At 43.0% G+C, this 19,762-nt stretch overlaps 1 protein-coding gene across 2 annotated transcripts in view; it reads left to right on the plus strand.

The window, feature by feature from the left end:
- The window catches only part of znf423 (zinc finger protein 423), a 173,205-nt gene that overhangs the window by 68,797 nt on the left and 84,646 nt on the right, over window positions 1-19,762 (plus strand). For both annotated transcript variants that reach the window (XM_079825590.1, XM_079825589.1), the window contains exons 4-5: window positions 14,040-17,467; window positions 18,191-18,275. In XM_079825590.1, coding sequence (XP_079681716.1) covers window positions 14,040-17,467; window positions 18,191-18,275 — 3,513 coding nt within the window. The remainder of the gene's footprint in view (window positions 1-14,039; window positions 17,468-18,190; window positions 18,276-19,762) is intronic.

A 19,762-nucleotide genomic window follows, 5' to 3' on the forward strand; every position in this document is an offset into this window, starting at 1 on the left:
AGTGTTTTTTTTATAGTACCGCTGCCCTGTATTTTTATGCCTCTTAATATTCATGACACCTTTTCATTAACTCATGTGGGTGTGTGTGTCTGTCAAGTTTTTTTTGTTTTGTTCGCTGTTTGTGTGTTGATGTTATATGCAAAGTTCTGCGTGTGCTAGTTCCTGTTTGCTCAACTGTTTGTGCATTAATGTCAAAGCATGTGTTTGTGTGTGTAGTTTTTGTGTGTGCATGGGTATATGCATATGTGTATGTGATGTCTTTCTCTCCAGATCTCCAGCTTACCGTCTGTCTGCTCTCACAGTCTGTGTGACTAATGGCAGGTCCAGGTGTTCCTCTCAGTTCTGGCGGTCCCTTGAGGTGCTGATGGCTCCCATTGGGGCAGCGTGGGCAGGAGGTACCCGCCTCTCTCTGCCTGTGTGGAAGGTCCCCTGGGCCCAGCAGCCTCATGAGGACCCCAGCCTTAACCCCCTACTCTCAGCTCCATAGTCCTCTTATAGCTTAGATATTGAAGTGCAATATCATGCATTAGCTCATGTTGTGATTTTGATGTCTGAATTGAATGTGATGAGAAAAAGAGAGAGTGTACTGCAAAATAATGCCAAGAAAACAGGCCTTTCTGCGCTGACTTTTCTTTTTGCACTTAAAAACAAACAGCGCTACTAGTGTACTCAGATTCAAGAATGGATGACTCCTATAAGCCAGTTCTTTTGATAAATTGTTCACAAACTCAGTTTGAATCAGTCAGATGAATCTTTCAGTTAATGAACTCAATGCATTCCTGTACTTAAATTACTTCTTATGTTACCAGAGCCTCTTATGTTAACTAAGGCTGCATTTACGTGATCACAAATACATTACAGCAATCTTGTGAAATAGTTGTTTTCTGTTTTAATATATTTTGAAATGTTATTTATTCCTGTGAGGGCAAAGCTGAATTTTCAGCAGTCATTACTCAAGTTTTCAGTGTCACATGATCATTCAGAAATCATTCTAATATGCTGATTTGGCACTTACGAAACATTTCTTCTTATTATCAATGTTAAAAACAGTCTTTCTTTCAAAAGAAAAAAAGTCTTACTAACCCTGCACTTTTGAAGGGTAATGTAAGTGTAAATCAGTATCATTACTGACTAGTTGTACATATCAGAACATGTAAAAGATGCACATTTGAAAACTATAAACTGGGACTATAAAATAGGAATCATTCCACTATAACCATCACCAGCATACCTGTTTTCCCCTCATATATCTGTAGGGGGCGATACACATGTCCTACACCAGTGTTTCCTAACCCTGGTCCTGGATAACCTCCAATACTGCACATTTTACGTCTCTTCCTCGAATACACCTGATTGAACTCCTCAGTGAGAAATGCTCTAAATAAACGTACTTTCTGGTTAGAGTCATGGCACAGTGAGCAGCGCTTGTGCCCATGACACATAGAGCTGTCAGCTCAACGGGTCACAGGTTCCTATCCAGCCTACAATCCTGTTCCCTTCTTTTTCTCCTTTAACTTTCCTGTCTCTCTTTTGGCCTATGAATAAAAAAATGCTTTGGATTCTCCCAGATTTAGCCCTAGCCCTTTAGTGCCCTACACTGCTCCAGTGGTCATCTCTTGCACTGTGAGTTCGCGCAGGTGTAAGTGGATTACTGTAGCGTCAACTTGTCAGCTGGGAGCACTTGTTTGAAGGCTTGAGGTGGATTAAACACTCATCAGAAATAAGGTGCTTAGCCTGTCATGCCCCAGAGACAGTTATATGCTAAGCCAAGAGCGATGGCTATTACTGACACACCCATTTTCTGAATTTGGCTAATTATTCAAACACCTTTAGCATAAGTAATGCTAGGTTTAGTGGTGTGGATAACAGTGTGTGCTCTTATTGTAGTTAGCATGAAGTATTCTCCGTTAGCCTCCTCCTGTAGTGCAGGAGCCTGTGGGCACGTTGACTATTTTTAACAATGAGGTTTGGCTGATTGAGTTCAGGGAAAAGAGGGGTTGGTCAGAGATAGACATGGTAGACTGCAGAACCTTTTCATATACTGGCTCAGTGACTGGACCCAACTAATTTATTTACAGTATTTATTTATTTATTTATTTTTAAATAAAGAGATTCGGATAGAATAAAGAAATTACCACATCTAGTTTGTATCAAGCATGTTCACTAGACCATAATTTTAAGGCAGTTCATGATTCTTTGGGCACATAGTGTTTTGTAAATTCAGAAGACACACACTCCATAAGATTTTTGAGCCAAGTAGACTTTAAACCTATTCGGATGGGACAAGTTTTCAAAACATTGCTTGAGTTGCAATTCTTATCACCCGACCTGTGTGATGTGTACCGATTCGGACAGGACTAACATCTCTGTTTATTACACAGGAAATGTGTTTTCTAGGGATGGGTCGCGATTTTCGAATATTCGATTAGTTGATTTAATTATAGAATATCGAATAGTTTGTGCGATTATCGTCCCCCCAAAAAATCCCCATGTTTTCGGTGCTGATGTGGTGGTGACGCGTTAATGTAACCAGAGGGAGGCACTGCCAATAACGCACCTAAAAGCTGTCAGTCAGCTCTCAGGGTGTTTAATACTGGGCACATTTGCTGCGGCCCGAGCGTGATTCTTCCCTGCACCTCCGCAGTGTTGGTCTGGTTTCACACTCAACTTGAACCCTGGTGCGTTTGCGTTCATCTTACGTCATCACAAAAGTGCACGGGCATGATAGAAAACTGAACGCGGGTCAAATATATATTATTAATATAAATATATATTATAATATAATATATAAATATATAAATTTTTTTAATTTATTAATTTGGTGCTATTATGTGCAGCTGAGTAAACGACACTTGGGTTTACCGTATGTGTGTCGCTTGAAGGCGGCTTTGCTGCTTGCAAACAGACTTTTTTGAGGAGACTGAATTGCTGCCCTGATTGCACTCTGTGCGCGAATACACTGCAGGCTCGCTCTTGCGATCATATCTAAGGTAAATCATCAACACTATCATCACTTACATGTATGTTATTGAACTAATGACATTGTAATCAGCTAAAACGCATGCGCTGGTTTCTGTTTTCTTCCTGAACAAGTGCGCACCCGAGTGTTGTTTTCACATACACGTGAATCGTGGCACAGTTCGAGTGCAACCAAACTCCGGTTGTGTGTTCTCGGGTTCGATACCTCAGTGCACACCAAGCTCTGTATGAAAGCTTTCACATTAGCAATTTTTCATACAAACCGTGCTCCATTTTGAACTAAACTGCCAGAGGAAAAATGCCCTGAGACAACAGAAGAAGAACACATCGTCTCACGCAAACACTGTAGACTTGTGGCATTTATCGGTTACGGTAACTTTGGGCGATGTCAAATAACAGTCATATGTTTCAGCATGTTACAATAATTATATGGCTTGAGTTGATATAGCCTATTCCCTAATGAATTAAGCAGTTTGTTATCATACAGATTGAGAGCGTGAATGGTCTCTCTCCCTCTCTCTCTCTCTCTCTGTTTATATGTGTGTAGCCTTTAGTTTACATGCGTGCATGCAGGGGAGGAGTTGCGATTTTCGAATAAAAATCGAATAATTCCCAGCGATCTTCAAATATTATTTTTGCTTGAAATGCCCATCCCTAGTGTTTTCTAGATGGCTGTTACAGAAGGTCAACTGCTCTGCTTGTGTGCATCACATATGGTTACGAATTACGTATTGATATTGATAACTTTATTATTATTTAAATAAGTGGCTGTTTAAAATAAACCCACATAAGTGAGCAGAGACATCTAGACAAGTATCTTACTTGACAAATGGGCAGTCTTCGCAGTTTCTGTGATATGGCTCTATTTATTAATTTATAATTAAACTTTTTCATTTATGCATTGCAAACGGAAGCTCAGGTAGGTCAAAAAACACATGAGAACCGTGAGTAAAATACAATGTCAGCATTCACAGACATTCGCTTTTGGATTAGATTTTTCAGAGGACCGTTTCAGAGTTTGCCAAAAAACAGTAGTTAATTTATATATTATATATATATTATACATTTGATATGTGTGTGTGTGTGTGTGTGTGTGTGTGTGTGTAGATGTATATGTGTGTATATATATATATATATATATATATTTTTTTTTTTTTTTTTTCTTTTTTTTTTCTCCCAAGTACAGCACAAAGTTGACTACAACTTCCTCTAGTGCCCCTTCAAATATTTAGGAACATTGTGCCCCTACTTGTTGTATGTATGTTGTGATGATATAGTGAGGTTAAAGGGTCACTGTGTTAACAGAGGGGGCAGGTGAGCTTTAACCCAAAACCTTTTTCGGCATTGTTTTGATCAAAGAGAGCCAAGAGGCGGAATACAGTGTGTGATCAGTTTAGAGGCCTGTCTGCCTCCGAGCACCGATCATAGAAAGACATAGACAGACGGGTATAGTAAGTGATGGAAGAAACGATCTGGGACACATTTAAACACATTCACCTTCTCTCTCTCCTCTCTCCCATCTGTTATGCACATGCTCTCTCGCTCTCGCATACAAAACATATACAAACACACACAAATGTGCGCATCTCAGCGACGGAGGGTCATGTTCCAGGTTATGTGAGGTAGATGTTTGTGTGTGTGAGCCTCTAGAAGGGAACAAAGTGCTTGTTTAGCACCGCTTTCCTGCATGGCTAGGCAGGCAGCTGCTTCCCATTGACTCAGTACACAGTGGGAACCTGACTGCACTCACTGTACACTCCCAACCAGTAAAACTTGTGACATACTTGACTACCAGACAGAAGTGAGAGATAGAGACATCAAATGAGTAAAACAGTTTTTTTTTTTTTTTTTGTAAAGTAGTTTTTTTTATCATTCGAGACAGTGTGGATGTAAAGTGGACAAATTGTCTAGAACTGTATCCAAATATACTTTTTTTTTGTCCTATAATAAACTACACTATCATTCAATAGTTTAGTCAGAAAGATTAAAAACTTTTAATTAAGATTTATACCATGGTCTGTCTGAAAACTCGATTCTGATTGTCTGGAAGGTGTGCAATAAAACGGTCAGTTTAATCACCATTATATATTAATGCACTGTTTTCAATGAAGCGCTCTTGCACACAACAGAAACATTCAGAAGCCCAGAAACGTATCAATGCTGCCCTGTGATTTTAGTAATGAAATAGCTTCGCTAATGAAACTCTATATTATATTTCTCAGCAACAAGGAGGTTACATTGCTATTTTGAAGTAACTAAACTCACAGTTTTGTTGTTAATAGAGACACTCTGAAGAAATGCAGGTACGCATCTCTCATCTCTCTCACTCTTGATAATTAATTCAAATAAATGCTATAATTTATTCATTCAAATAAATGCAATCTTGCGTGCTACTTTATCTCTGCGGGCAGAATGCTAGATCTAATGAGCCGTAACTGACGAAAATAACCATACATTTTTTTAATATTGCGCTGCAAACATCAATAACAGCTTTAAGTTGTCAATGCTGAAATTACCATGGTATAAGCAGGATAATCCACAGCTAGCTGCATTAAAGGTCTCATATTGTCAACACTGAAATTCCTTGGCTTTTTTCATGATAACTCGGATCAGTAAACTGCACAGTCCGCATAAAGTAGCTGTGCCTTTTCACGAGCCGTTGTGACTTCCGTAAAAATGTGACGTCAGAACTACTCAGTCACTGCCTTCATTCATCACCCCGAGCACTGCCCACCGTCCCACCCTCCTTTTGCCAAATCCCCAGACACCATCGCATCCATGCCATTGCTTAGTAAAAACAACACGGAAACATGTAGAGAAAACGCTGTTCAGCCGATTGATGTCATGAAACTACATCATTGCACAGGCTTCCGAACAACATTAATATAAGAGACCAGTGGCTAATGTTTATTTATTCGGAAATACCATAGAAATTTAGTTCGACCTCAACCTTAGTTCTGCACATTTCACATGTGACTGCTTCGTCAATCAGGCACAGTTCAATGCCGGTTTTTCAAAGAAGCTACTCATCAAAGATGCTGCAGTTCCTACATTGTTGGGTACGACCTCAAATCCACAACCCTTAAGCAAACTTCTCACACATTTTATGTTACATTATTGAGCCAGCATAATCTGAAATTATAGTTTGTAAACGGTTATGCAACACTAACGTGATGCTAACATGTTGTTAACGTGTTCCTAACCCTAACGTAGAAAGTAAAAAAAAAAAAAATGAATTACCATTCTGAAATATCCTGTTGTAAGCGCAATTGAGGAGGTGGTTGGTTGTCTTCTGTCGCCGTATCGGAGTTCGGCTTAAACATGTAAGGCCGGACAACATTTCCCTCAGCAGTGACCATCATTACCGGTGTTTCAATTTACCTGTGAGTATCACCAAGCCACAGCAGGCTACAGCATACATGACCCTAGTTACCTGTGATTGGCCTGGTTGTGCGTCACTCAGAAAACAACAGGCCAATCAGAAAAGAGGCTAATGAATATTATTTAGACATGCCAAAATCGACCTGTTCTAAGCTGAGCTCCTGAGAGAGGAGCTATAAAAATATATTGAGACGGTTTTTGGAACTTATACCACCAGTATATATTCTTAAGGACATCAAAACCTAAAATAAAACTCCAGAAAGGTGTACAATATGTGACCTTTTAAACAATTTCAATGCATGATGTGGAGGCAAAGAACCGCCCGACGTGAAGCGGACTAACTACTATGTACTAACATTGAAATTAATAATTTGAGACAATACATCTATATTTACACTGTTGATCTTCCCTTACCTTTTAATCCACCCTTAAACCTACCCATACCACCAAATCTGTCCCTAACCGTACCCATATCCCACCTCGATAGCAGCAATAGTGTTTTGCAATGCAATATGAACACAATAAGTACATTGTACTTATTTTTTGAATTTAAGTACATAGTAGTTAAGGACACCTAATATAAAGTGACCAAAAGTCAGGCAATGTTCATCATTTGCAAAATGACAAGACACCATTCAGTGACATCATAAGGGTTTATGTTTAACCAAATGTGGCAAGTACAACAAATGGAGCCAAACTTTGAAGTAAAAAAGCAAAAGAGAAGAAAGAAAGCGGCAGAAGCCAAACGTCTCATCTCTGATGCTGGAGTTGTGAAGAGGCTTGTTTTGGTACACTTCACATGTAATTAATCTGCAGCTGTTTAACAGTGCGGGCCCCCGCCGCTCGCGCAGACTGAGCAACACAAGAGTCAAACGGAGCTTAACCACTGCCAGTGCCCCTGTCGTCACGCAACCTCTCCCTCAGTCTTTATCTCTCCTCCATCTCACCTTCTCTCTCTCCATCAGGCACACACAGAGTACTTACGTTTCACCTTTGCGCCCCTAAAAATGCTTAGCGTGTAAATCATCCTTGCTAAAACGCCATTGGCTTTTCCGCATCTAACCATTATTAATGGCTGAAGGCTTTTAATTGGGTATACAGCAACTTTATCTACTGTAGAAAGGGTTTGTTTAGAAGTGATTTCATCTGTGTCTGGTTAGTGTTTAAAGGATTGTTTCAGGTTAAATAGAAGGCAAGCTTTATCGTCAACATCTGTGGCATGCCCTCAATTACCTTTGAAAATAATTTTGCTCCTCAGTTTGTATAGACGAGCAAAGTGCTAACTGAAATTTACTTATAAAAGAAGTCAAAATGGGGCAGCCGCAGTACGATACGGCATGGACTTCTGTTTTGAACCGTCCCACAGAACAAGAAAAAAGATGATTTTGTAAACTTATTACCAAAAGTCAAGAGGCCCTTTCCCAAATGGTGTGCTTGTTGTTTAATTGCATCCTGTAGGGTGTATGATTTGTCATTTTTGGATTCATAAGCGTGCTCATGACCACCCCCTTAAGGGATATAATGTGCCCTTGATGCACATTTTTGGGGGTTTATGACCTGACTAGTGCTGGGTATCAGTTCCTGATTTTGAGTCATGTCAATTTTTCTGGTTTATATTTTGATTAGATTGAGATTCATTTTATTTTATTTGGGTAGATTTGTATTATAAAGTCTATGATTCTTACATACGAGTAAAAGGTTTTGAGATTTTAAGAACTGATATCAAGATTGTTCAAATGAAGATCGCCATTAATCTGAAAATCATCAATATTTTTGCTAAGGCCTGTGGTGTCCCATTGGTGTCAGAGTTCTGCTCATGTCTCCTGCCCATCATTTCCTGTCCTCACTCCAGTATCTCTTGTTGTCATGTTAGCACTGCACCCATCTGTAAAGCACTCTGTGGTCTCTAGAGGTGAGTCAGTGGTCAGCCTCCAGAAGGTGTTCCATTTCTCCTCCTCACCTGGGGGTCGCTAGAGGGGAGATGGGGAGCAGGCTGTCAGCTGTCCTTGCCTTCCCAACCCCCTGCTCCTCACCTTCTGCCCTGGGAATGAGTCCGGCTGCTCGGACGCTTATGGGCGCCAACAACTCCATATGGGCTGTGGGCAGCAAGAGTGTGTGTCCTCCAGGATTCCGGCCCCTGACAGACAGTCCGTCCTGTGACATCACTGCAGTACGCATATGTGTGTGTGCGCACGGGTACATATGAGTGTAAATACATGGTTTTCCTCCAGGATTATGGTCCCTGACAGACTGGCTACACGATGACATCACCTTGGCATGTGTTTGCGTGTTTGTGTCCTTTAGGAAAAGACCCCTAACAGACTGTGTCCCTGGAGCCCCCTGTAGGGTACCGAGAGCAATGCCAGGGGTCCTAGAAGCACAGACTGGAGAGTGTCAGCTTGATGGAGCAGAGACCGTTAGGGACGGCAAACATGAGTTTCTGTGTATGTGCGCGTTTGTGTGTCCACTAGGACCAGGCCCCTGACAGACTGTCTCCCTTGAGCGGCGGTGGGGTACAGCAGAGGCAGAGAGTGTGTCAGCATAGAAACCCAAATGAACATTGCAGAACAGTTGGGGGGAGAAATGCAGGAGTCAGTTTGCTTGTGTGTGTATGTGTATAGATGTGTGTGTGTATTTTAGTATCGATAAACAGGTGTTTGGTCTCAGAGACTGTGCTCCCAGAGGACTACTGGCCATGTGGTCAGTTCCTGCGTGCCGTCCCCCTCCCTTCTCGTTCTCTCTCTTTCCTTTCTTGTCCTCGCTCTTCCACTCTTTCTTACCCTCTTAGCAACATAGCTTTGTCCTCTGTTGTGTTTGGTTATGACGGCCCTGTTGCCTAGGGGAAAGAGGAAGGAAGGAAGATATGGAAGAGGGAGTTCTCTGTGAGAAGCACAGAAAAAGAAACAGGAGAGATGATCGAAGAGAATTAAGATGAACCGCTAGTAAAAACTCCTATAGTCCTATACTCTAGGTTTTTCTGGAAGTTGTTTTCCCCTGGCTCTTGCTTCAGGCCTGTCTGGCCGGCATGCTGGGTTGCCCAGTGGGAGCAAGGGGTGGAAGTTGTTTTTCTGCCCCCTACAGTGTGTCTCTCCTGCCCCAGGCTGTGGGCAGAGGGCCAGGGGGAAGGGGCTGTGAGCGGGGCAGGGGGGCTTCTGGGAAAGGTGGAGGTTTTGGGCAGGGGGCCAGGCTCAAAGGTGGAGGGGGTAGAGAAGGGGTGAGAGGTCAGGGATGTGGAATGTGACTAGGTGAAGTGATAAGGCACAGGTTTAGTTAGACCACAATTCTACCATTTTGCTTTTCCCTATGTTCCATCATTTAGTAGTGCTCATAAAAGTCACTAGTAGGGAATTGGTTACTTTCTTTAAGCTCTGACTTTTTTAGCGTTGGGAGATCAATTAAAGATTTTATGTGGAAGTGAATTGGTATTGATCATACAAAGTTGTAATTGGGTGTTTCATCAATTACAAGCACTTTTGCACTTATAGACTTTGATATGGACAGAAAATGTAAATAAATAATTTTCACACAAATATTGAGATGGTTTATGTTTATTTAATAATTAGTTAACATTATTATAGTTTGTGTAATATACCGTTAATAGGCTGTAATGTCTTAAGGTCCTAAATCATGTCTAATATTCACAACCTGTGTCTTTGTAGTTTTTGGTTTGTTTGGAAACCGGTAATTTCAGTGTTTCATCAGCTGAAATTAGCACCATGGTACAACCTTGTACAAACTCTACATCTAGCCCTGTTTTTATATTAAATACAATTAAATATGGTGCCTACCCTTACTAAAGTCCATTACTATTTTAATTAGCATTGCCGGAGGCTATCAGCATTAGCATGTTGATGTCTGTGGTCTCTGATAACATTTCCCCCCACATTTTAGACATAAAATGACATGCATTTTAGGTGTACTTCTGAAATTAAACCTTTGTGAGAAAATATGAAGCTTCTCCAGCAATAATACACAACATTTTGATGGTAAAAAAAATCACTGTAAAGTTTCTGGCTTTCTTTGACGGGACTTGTTTTTGATGACAGGTACTTTCTGAGTATTTCTGAAGCAAAAGTATGATTTAATAGTTAAAAAGTGCTTTAGGACAAAGCGAGATGTTAGTAGTGGCATCTAACCTAGATGGATGATGAGATTAATCAGGCCAAAACCCGAAAGTTTGCCTTAATTTGTCAAGTTTGAATAGAATATTTTGGAATGAATGTTAAACTGGTTTAGTGTTGGTGTGGTTGTTGTCGAAGTGGGCATATTTAACCTCGTCTCCCATGTAATATAAATTTCAGTGTGTTAATCATTGTGGAACGGCTGTATTGTTTTTGGATGGTGTGTTGTTCCAGAAGGGGAACAGCAGTGCTGTATGTCATAAGTGTGGGTCTGCTGTATATGCCTCCAAGCGCTAATGAACACACTAGCCTGTTTTGGCTCTGACGATTGGCTCGTGTCGGTAGGGGCATTCACAAAATCCACAGCTTTGGTGTTGGGAGAGATGGAGGGGATCTCTTTTTTCCCTTCCCTATCTGGCTTTCTCCCCCCCTCCTCTATCTGTCCTTGTATCTGATAAAGAGGAGGGAGGACAGACATCAGACTGAGCACGTCTTCATTACCGTCTTCCACCACGCTTCCGGCCCGGCATGCCAGTGCTTTGGCTAGCCCATTAACTGGCCTGATGTGGTTCAGCCCAGCCCGGTCCAGTGGAGGCATGGGGGTCTGCACAGAGTGGGGGGGTTTGCTCTTGAATCTTCTAGAATTATCTGCAGATTAAATGCTGGGGTGGCTGCCGCCATCACCATGTGTTTCTGTTATCATGCTCCCAATTACCAGGCCCTGTTCGAGGCAGGGTGGCAGGCTCATCCCTGGATATCAGAATGTGTCCTTCTGCCAGTCCTGTCTTCCCATTCTTCCCTCCCTCGCTACACCCTTCCATCCTGTGCTCCACCCCTCCACATGGGACAGGCTGGCGAGGAGAAGGCCAGCGCCAGGGGCAACCACCAGAGCAGCCTGTTAATTCGGTAATGAGTCACAACATGAAAGAAAGTTTGGGGATGGGATGTGGAACAAGTGAGAAACAAACTGTCAGAGAGGGAGAGAGGAATCTGAAAACAAATGGAAGGTCGATTGAGCCTGCAAATGTATAAGAACAGGAGCATGGAATGAGCCCCATGTTTTCATGCCCATTCCAGACGCCGGTTCTTCTCTCTCTCTCTCTCTCTCTCTCTCTCTCTCTCTCTCTCTCTCTCTCTCTCCCGCTGTCTCTCTCGTCCCCCTCACTTTTTTCTTTCTGTTTCTTTTCTAATTTAACTTTTCATTGAAATTTCTTACCCTGTTTAGTGCTCTTGCCAAGTCCCCCGGCGGACAGATGACAAAAGCCCCCTAAAAGCCATGTGATCTTCCATTTTCCGACAGCCACACTTCTGAGGATTAAAGCTATTTAATGACTATAATCTCCCTCTTTCTCAAAAGTGATTTCTCACATTCTGTCGCAGTCAGAGGGATTGCATTAGCATTAATAGATTTATAATTCGCCAGAATGACCACATGTGCCAGGAGGTTTTTTTTTCTTTTAGGCTCCATTCTTTTCCTCTCCTCTGCCTTTTTCCCCTCCTTTTTTCTGGCTCTGAACTCAAGCTAGTGTTTCTTTGTATCTCTTGCACTGTGGTACATGTCTGTGTCTCAGCAGGATGGCCTACCTGTCAGTCGGCACCCCCACCATCACCACTATACCCGCCCCCTCTCACCTCCACAGTGGCTGGATCAGAGAATGGCCTGTCAGGGGCCACAGTCTCATTGTGCAGCCAAAGAATTCACCATGGTTAAGTCCCTTATGGGCTTTTCATCTTAGCTCTTTCATTGGGCCACTGCAACACTTTCTCTCCCGTGTTGCAAGGGTTTTAAGTTGTGTTGGGATGGCTCTTATCCTGACACGGGCACAAAAGCATGAGAACATAACAGGGGGAGGGCACTGTACTTGAAGGAAGGAGGGAAAAGAGGCAGAGGAGGTGTGTGAGAGGTGGGCCAGGGTGTCTCACGCTAAAACAAAAAATGAAAGTGATACAAAGAGGATGCAAATGGACACAAACTAGACATTATTTGTAATTTGTGTCATTTTTCTTGATTCTCTTTCTATTTTTTAGATTTTAGCTTGATAGAAAGAAATTAAAAGACGTTTATTTATTTTTTAAAGTATTACAAATGACTGTCATTTTAACATCATACTTTCAAGATGTCAAGTCAGAATGTCCTTTTTAAAATCACCATTTCCTTCTATGATGTTTAACAGTAGGGGAATTAAATACCAATTAAATTTATTATATTAAATGTATTAATTTAGCTTGAGATGCCACACTGTAATTTATTAACACTTTAATTGTAAATCTGAATGTACTTTAAAAATCACCTTAACTTGGGAAAGGCAACCATTCCATAGAATAACCTCTTTATTTAGAGAGGCTTCCTTGCTCTTATTTGCCTTTCTATAGAAGTATTTTCTAAACAATGTCACACTTTCTTCTCTTATTTTACTCATTTACTGATATCTCTATTTTTAACTTTTTCTTTACTTTGGCTCTGAATTCATTTCTCTCTTAGAGCTAAATTCATAATTCATGGTTTTACAAATTTCTACCCACAAACCCCCGTGGAGATTTATTTGTTCTGCACAGCACCTACATTTTAAAGTGGATCGATTCATCACTTGAATTTATTTTCTACAAATTCTGCTGTGCTCACCTTTGTGTAATGGGAGAGTAGTGGGCGGAAGTAAAATCCTACAACTGCCATATGGAGTTGAAGTTATTAGTTTATACAATACACGCTGAGGTGATGCACTTTCTTTGTTCTTTTTTTTCCTTTTTCCTTTTCCCATTGCATTAGGTCGTAGATTGTGACTCTGTTTCAGTGAGTTTTTCATTTATAATTAGAAAACTGAGCATAGGAGGCCATTGTTACATTTGGCTTGAGAGTACGGATGGAGCTTTTAGAGGATGCGGGGCGTTATCCTCTGTAAACATACATTTTTTTGGATCTGTTATACCAGAGGCTTTTTCAACGCATTAAGGGTGAACATACAACTTAGAGAAAATAAAGCAAACAAACAGTGCACTGATAGAAAATTCTGTGTTTGTCTGAGCCGCAGTGGGACTTTGTGCTCACAGCATCCCTGCTCAATAAGTCATGAGCTTTCTCCCTTGCTTTCCTTCGGAGTCTGCTGGTTGAGATGCTAAATAGATGACGTGTGGACTGTGTCAGGCCCCATCAGATTGCACAAAGCAGGAGAATTAAGAGCAACCCGCTTTGTATATCTTTGTATAATGTATGCCTGCATTAATCTAGACTGTGTGTTTGCACAAACAGCGCAAAAAACATAAATAATCCAATGCAATGATTTTGTATGCATTGTCCAGTAAGAGCCTTCCTTTCTGAATGTGATTTAATCACTTTTGTGAAGCTTTTCAATCTGGTGACCATAATGAAAATATGATAAAGCAGGGGATATGGGTATGAGCTTGTTTGCTGAGGGAGGATAAGAGGATAAAAAATATATATATATATTTGTCCTTATTTCTCTACTCTTGTGGGGTTTGCTGTATTTGGTTCTTTGCTTCTATTTTGATATTTTCTCTGCCTCTTTAACATTTTAATTCTGTCTGTGTTTTGCATTGCAGATGGTGATGATGACCCGGGGCTCTCCTGGGTGGCGTCCTCTCCCTCTAGCAAAGACGTGGCATCGCCGTCACAGATGCTAGGGGATGGCTGCTGCGATATGGGCATGGGCACTGGGGAGGAAGAAGGGGGCTCTGGCCTGCCTTATCCCTGCCAGTTCTGCGACAAGTCCTTCAGTCGTCTCAGCTACCTGAAGCGCCACGAGCAGATCCACAGTGACAAGCTGCCCTTCAAATGCACCTTCTGCAGTCGTTTGTTCAAACACAAGCGCAGTCGTGATCGTCACGTCAAGCTGCACACCGGTGACAAGAAGTACAGTTGCCAGGAGTGCGAGGCAGCGTTTTCTCGCAGCGATCATCTCAAGATCCACCTCAAGACACACAGTTCCAGCAAACCATTCAAGTGCAGCATTTGTAAGCGTGGCTTCTCTTCCACATCCTCTTTACAGAGTCACATGCAAGCCCATCGGAAGAACAAGGAACACCTGGCAAAGAAAGACCAGGGTAAGCGTGATGGATCTACCAGTGACGTAGCTGACCAGGACCAGGACCTGTATATGTGTGATTACTGCGAGGAGACATTCAGTCAGACAGATGAACTTGAGAAACACGTGCTAACACAGCATCCCCAGCTCTCAGACCGCGCAGAGCTGCAATGCATCCACTGCCCTGAAATCTTCAGTGATGAAGGCACTCTACTTACCCATATTGATAGAACACATGCCAACAAGAAACACAAGTGTCCCATGTGCGCTGAGCAGTTCCCATCTGTAGAGGATGTCTATTGCCATCTTGACAGCCACCGGCAGCCAGACTCCAGCAACCACAGTGCCAGTCCTGATCCGGTCTTGGGAAGTGTGGCATCAATGAGCAGTGCGACGCCTGATTCCAGTGCCTCCCTGGAGAGAGGATCAACCCCAGACTCTACTCTCAAGCCTGGACAGAGCAGACGCAAGCTTGCACCTTCTTCTGACCATGACGATGGAAGCTGGTCAGGCAAAGTGACCTACAGTTGTCCATATTGCTCCAAGAGAGATTTCAATAGCCTGGCTGTCCTGGAGATTCATCTGAAGACTATCCATGCAGACAAACCTCAGCAGAGCCACACTTGCCAGTTGTGTCTGGAATCCCTGCCTACTCTCTATAACCTTAATGAGCATGTGCGCAAAGCACATAGATCCAGTGGGAGCTCTGCCTCAAACTTTCCACTTCTGCAGTTCAGTAATGTTTCAGCCTTTCATTGCAACTACTGTCCTGACATGTTTGCAGACATCAACAGCCTGCAAGAGCACATCCGTGTTTCTCACTGCTTATCCAGTGGTGTTGTTGCTGGATCCACCACTTTGGAGGGCAACCATGCTTTCTTCTGCAACCAGTGTTCCATGGGCTTTCTCACAGAGTCCTCACTCACCGAGCACATTCAACAGACCCATTGCAACAGTGGGGGTGGTGTGACCAAGATGGAGTCTCCAGTCTTGCAGCCCTCGCAATCCTTCATGGAAGTGTATTCCTGCCCTTACTGCACCAATTCTCCCATCTTTGGTTCCCTCCTAAAACTTACTAAACATATTAAAGAGAATCACAAGAACATCCCTCTTGCCAACAACAAACGTAAAGTCAAAGTGGCAGACTTGAGCCCAGCCTCATCTGATGTAGAGATATCCTCCCCTAAACGCCATAGGGTAACAGGGGACAGCACTCCAGCAGTTGCTAATGGAGACTATCCCTGCAATCAGTGTGACCTTCGATTCACCAGCTTTGAGGGCTTCCAAGCCCATCTCAAATCCCACCTGGAACTGCTGTTAAGGAGACAGTCTTGCCCACAATGCAACAAAGAGGACTTTGATTCTCAAGAGGCACTGCTTCAGCACTTGACCATTCACTACACCACCACTTCCACCCAGTATGTCTGTGAGAGCTGTGACAAACAGTTCTCTTCTGTAGATGATCTGCAAAAGCACTTGCTAGACATGCATACCTTTGTGCTGTACCACTGCACACTGTGTCAGGAAGTCTTTGATTCAAAGGTCTCTATACAAGTCCACCTGGCCGTCAAGCACAGCAATGAGAAGAAAATGTATCGTTGTACAGCCTGTGCTTGGGACTTCCGCAAAGAAAGTGACCTGCAATTACACGTAAAGCACAGTCACTTGGGTCATCCTACCAGTACAGGGGCAACTGGGAAAGCACGCAAATGCATATTCTGTGGGGAGACATTTGGCACTGAAGTAGAGCTCCAGTGTCACATAACTACTCACAGTAAAAAGTATAACTGCCGGCTCTGTGGGAAGGCTTTCCATGCCATTGTCTTGTTGGAAAGACATCTCAGAGAGAAGCACTGCATTTTTGATGGAGGAAATGGCAACGGAAATGGAGGCAGCCAAAATGGAACACCTAACGGGGTGACTCAAAGCTCCAAGCGTTCCACAGCAGGATCGACTGTAGCTGCTGAACAAGCAGATTTGCAGAACATGCTGTTAAAAGGAGGTAGTCAGGAAACGGCAAACAGCCATGAAGCCAGCGGTGGTGAAGAGGAGCTGGACGCCTCAGAGCCAATGTATGCCTGTGACATCTGTGGTGCAGCCTATACCATGGAGTCTCTTCTCCAAAACCACCGCCTTCGAGACCACAATATCAGGCCTGGTGAGGACGATGCATGCTCAAGAAAAAAGAAGGCTGACTTCATCAAGGGTAACCACAAGTGCAATGTTTGCTCACGGACATTCTTTTCTGAGAATGGCTTGAGGGAACATGCTCAGACGCACCGTGGCCCGGCGAAGCACTACATGTGTCCCATCTGTGGTGAACGCTTCCCTTCACTCCTTACTCTCACTGAGCACAAGGTCACCCACAGCAAGAGCCTGGACACAGGCACCTGCCGTATCTGCAAGATGCCTCTGCAGAGCGAGGAAGAGTTTATTGAGCACTGCCAGATGCACCCTGACCTGAGGAACTCCCTCACAGGCTTCCGCTGTGTTGTCTGCATGCAAACTGTCACCTCAACACTCGAACTGAAGATCCATGGAACTTTTCACATGCAGAAGCTATCGTCCTCTGGGGCCAGTGGTGGAGGAGGAGGATCAGCCTCATCATCTCCAAATGGCCAGCTGCAGGCTCACAAACTCTATAAATGTGCCCTTTGTCTCAAAGACTTCAAGAATAAGCACGAGCTGGTCAAGATAGATGTCAATGGCCTGCCTTATGGTCTTTGTGCTGGCTGCATGAGTCGGGGCACAAATGGCCAGTCCCCAACTGTTGTTGTCACCCCACAAGAAGGGGAGAAGGGCACCACTGGACTGCGCTGCCCAGAGTGTGCTGTTAAATTTGAGACCCTGGAAGACCTGGAAAGCCATGTTCAGGTGGACCATCCTGAGATGAGCCCTGAGACCAGTGGAGCTAAGAAAGTTACGGATGCTTCACCTGTCCCTAAAGTAAGTGTTAAAGCCTAACCCATATGATAACATCATATGCTTTATACTACAACTGTCTCAATTATATTTTCTTTTGTCTGAAAGGATATTACAAGTATTTGATAGTTCAATGGGAAACCAGAAGATCAAAGATTTCTCTTAGCCATTGTCCACAAGCACTGGGCCTTTTGACAGAAATGTTCTATTACAAAAGGGATTTGTATTTGCTCAGGGTATTTTTTAGGTCATTTGAGGTTTTCCTCTAGTTCTCAAATTTGTGTTCTTTCTCTACCTTTTCTCTTTTTGTGTTTCTTTTCCTATTATCTCTTTTCTTTTGGCAGTTCAAAAAAGAATTTTATGCAATTTCTTTTGAAAAGGGGAGACATTGCCAGCAACCATTTTCTGGCAGTATTTTTAGTGTATAAGTTCCCTGTGTTCCCAAAGTGTTCTGAGTCAAAGAGAGATGTGTGAATTCATGGCTACATTACTACTGGCCCCAGAGGGTTCAGCAGCCTCATCCTGCTGGGCTATTGTACAGCCTGTTCGCTTCACTAGATATTGACAGTGAACTTCCAGGGACGCTCAATCTTTACCTGTGCTTTTGTCTCAGCTCAGTGTAACAGATAGGAGAATCGCTGCCTTTTCCCCTCTCGTTGCAGCAGGATAGGTTGGGTGTTTGTGAATGTGTGGAGAATTAAAAAAGCCTGTTCAATGTGAATTCCAATCCTGTATCTTTCCTTGTAGAAGAAGACGTATCAGTGCATCAAATGCCAAATGACCTTTGAGACAGAGCGAGAGATCCAGATCCATGTTGCCAATCATATGATCGGTAAGTTGACCCCATACTTTCCTCTGCTAGTGAACGCGTGTTCTTGTGTGTGTGTGTGTGCGTGTGCGCGCGCGCGTGTTTGGATGTTTGCCAGTCGCTCCTCCTGCTTTCCTACCCTTATTTGCTGCCTTAGTCTTGCCCCAGCACTCTCTCTCACTCCCTGCACACAGGTGTGAGACAGACAGGTGAAATGAACAGCTCTATTTCTGGAAGTGCAGACATCGCTCTCAACAGCTGTTCCATTGTTTAACACTTGACTACGCAGCTGAGGCCTCGGCTGCAGGTCTGATTGCTCTGTTAACTCTTCACCATGCAGCCGAGACCAGGACTGCAGGTCTCGCTCCTTCAGCAAAGGCCAACAAACAATTAGGTTCTATTTTATTCCACTTCATTTAATTCCTGTAGTCAGTTGTGGACAATTACACAGATTTTGCTCTTTGTTGCCGATATTTTACGAATAAAGTAACTACATGTGAACGTGGAAGGGGTGTTATTTACCGATGTTGGAATTCTAATTATGTTAGGTGAGCTGAACTAATAAAGGGCTCTATGACTTATCTAATTATGTTATAGAAATGTTTTGAATATGTTTCCTCAAACGCTATAATGCTATAGAGCGCTGGGTGGCACTTTTTAATGTTGGCTCCTGGTGGATGATATTTTTCATCCTATGTTTCTTGTTTCTTTGGCTAGTGGCCCTGGCTGCAGTATATGAGCTTGACTGAACAGTTCCTTTGTAGTTGTTTTATATGCCTCCTCCCTTGGTGTTGTTATTCTTTAAGTAATAATTGCTGCTGCAGCACACTGTAGTGTAGATTAACGAGCTGGGCCTGTGAGTAATTTCACAGAACAAACGGCGCAATGCTCTGAGCCTCAGCAACTTCCCGGCCTTCTCCGATCCTGACAGCCGATACTAAAGCGGAGCCACCTGATATATTCTTAGAGTCCTTGTGAGCATGCTGCATCTGTCTTTAAAAAGGACATTGTGCCTAACCACATAGACTTGTGTGTGTGTGTGTGTGTGTGTGTGTGTGTGTGTGTGTGTGTGTGTGTGTGTGTGTGTGTGTGTGTGTGTGTGTGTGTGTGTGTGTGTGTGTGTGTGTGTGTGTGTGTGTGTGTGTGTGTGTGTGTGTGTGTGTGTGTGTGTGTGTGTTTGCAATCTACACTTTTCTTTTTGTCTGTCCTTATTTTATGTGGGTGGAATTTTGAGTTTAATTCTCGGGCCCTTTGGTGCCATGTTCATTTTCTTCTTCATTAAAGGAGCATGGAAGTGCTTAGCACCCAATTATTCCCATATTAACTGCCCTGTCTTTAACCTCCCACCCTGTTTCTATCCATCCACCTATCTCTCTTCCATTCCTCTTACCCATCTCACCTGACCCTTCACCATTCAATCACAACCTAACTGCATCCAACCTGCCCAATCTCAGACCAACACAATCCAATTTGGACCACGCTGAGCGCTCTCTCCTTTCATCCCTCCATCC

The sequence above is a fragment of the Gobio gobio genome (assembly GCF_949357685.1).
Source record: "Gobio gobio genome assembly, chromosome: 9".
Lineage (NCBI taxonomy): Eukaryota > Metazoa > Chordata > Actinopteri > Cypriniformes > Gobionidae > Gobio > Gobio gobio.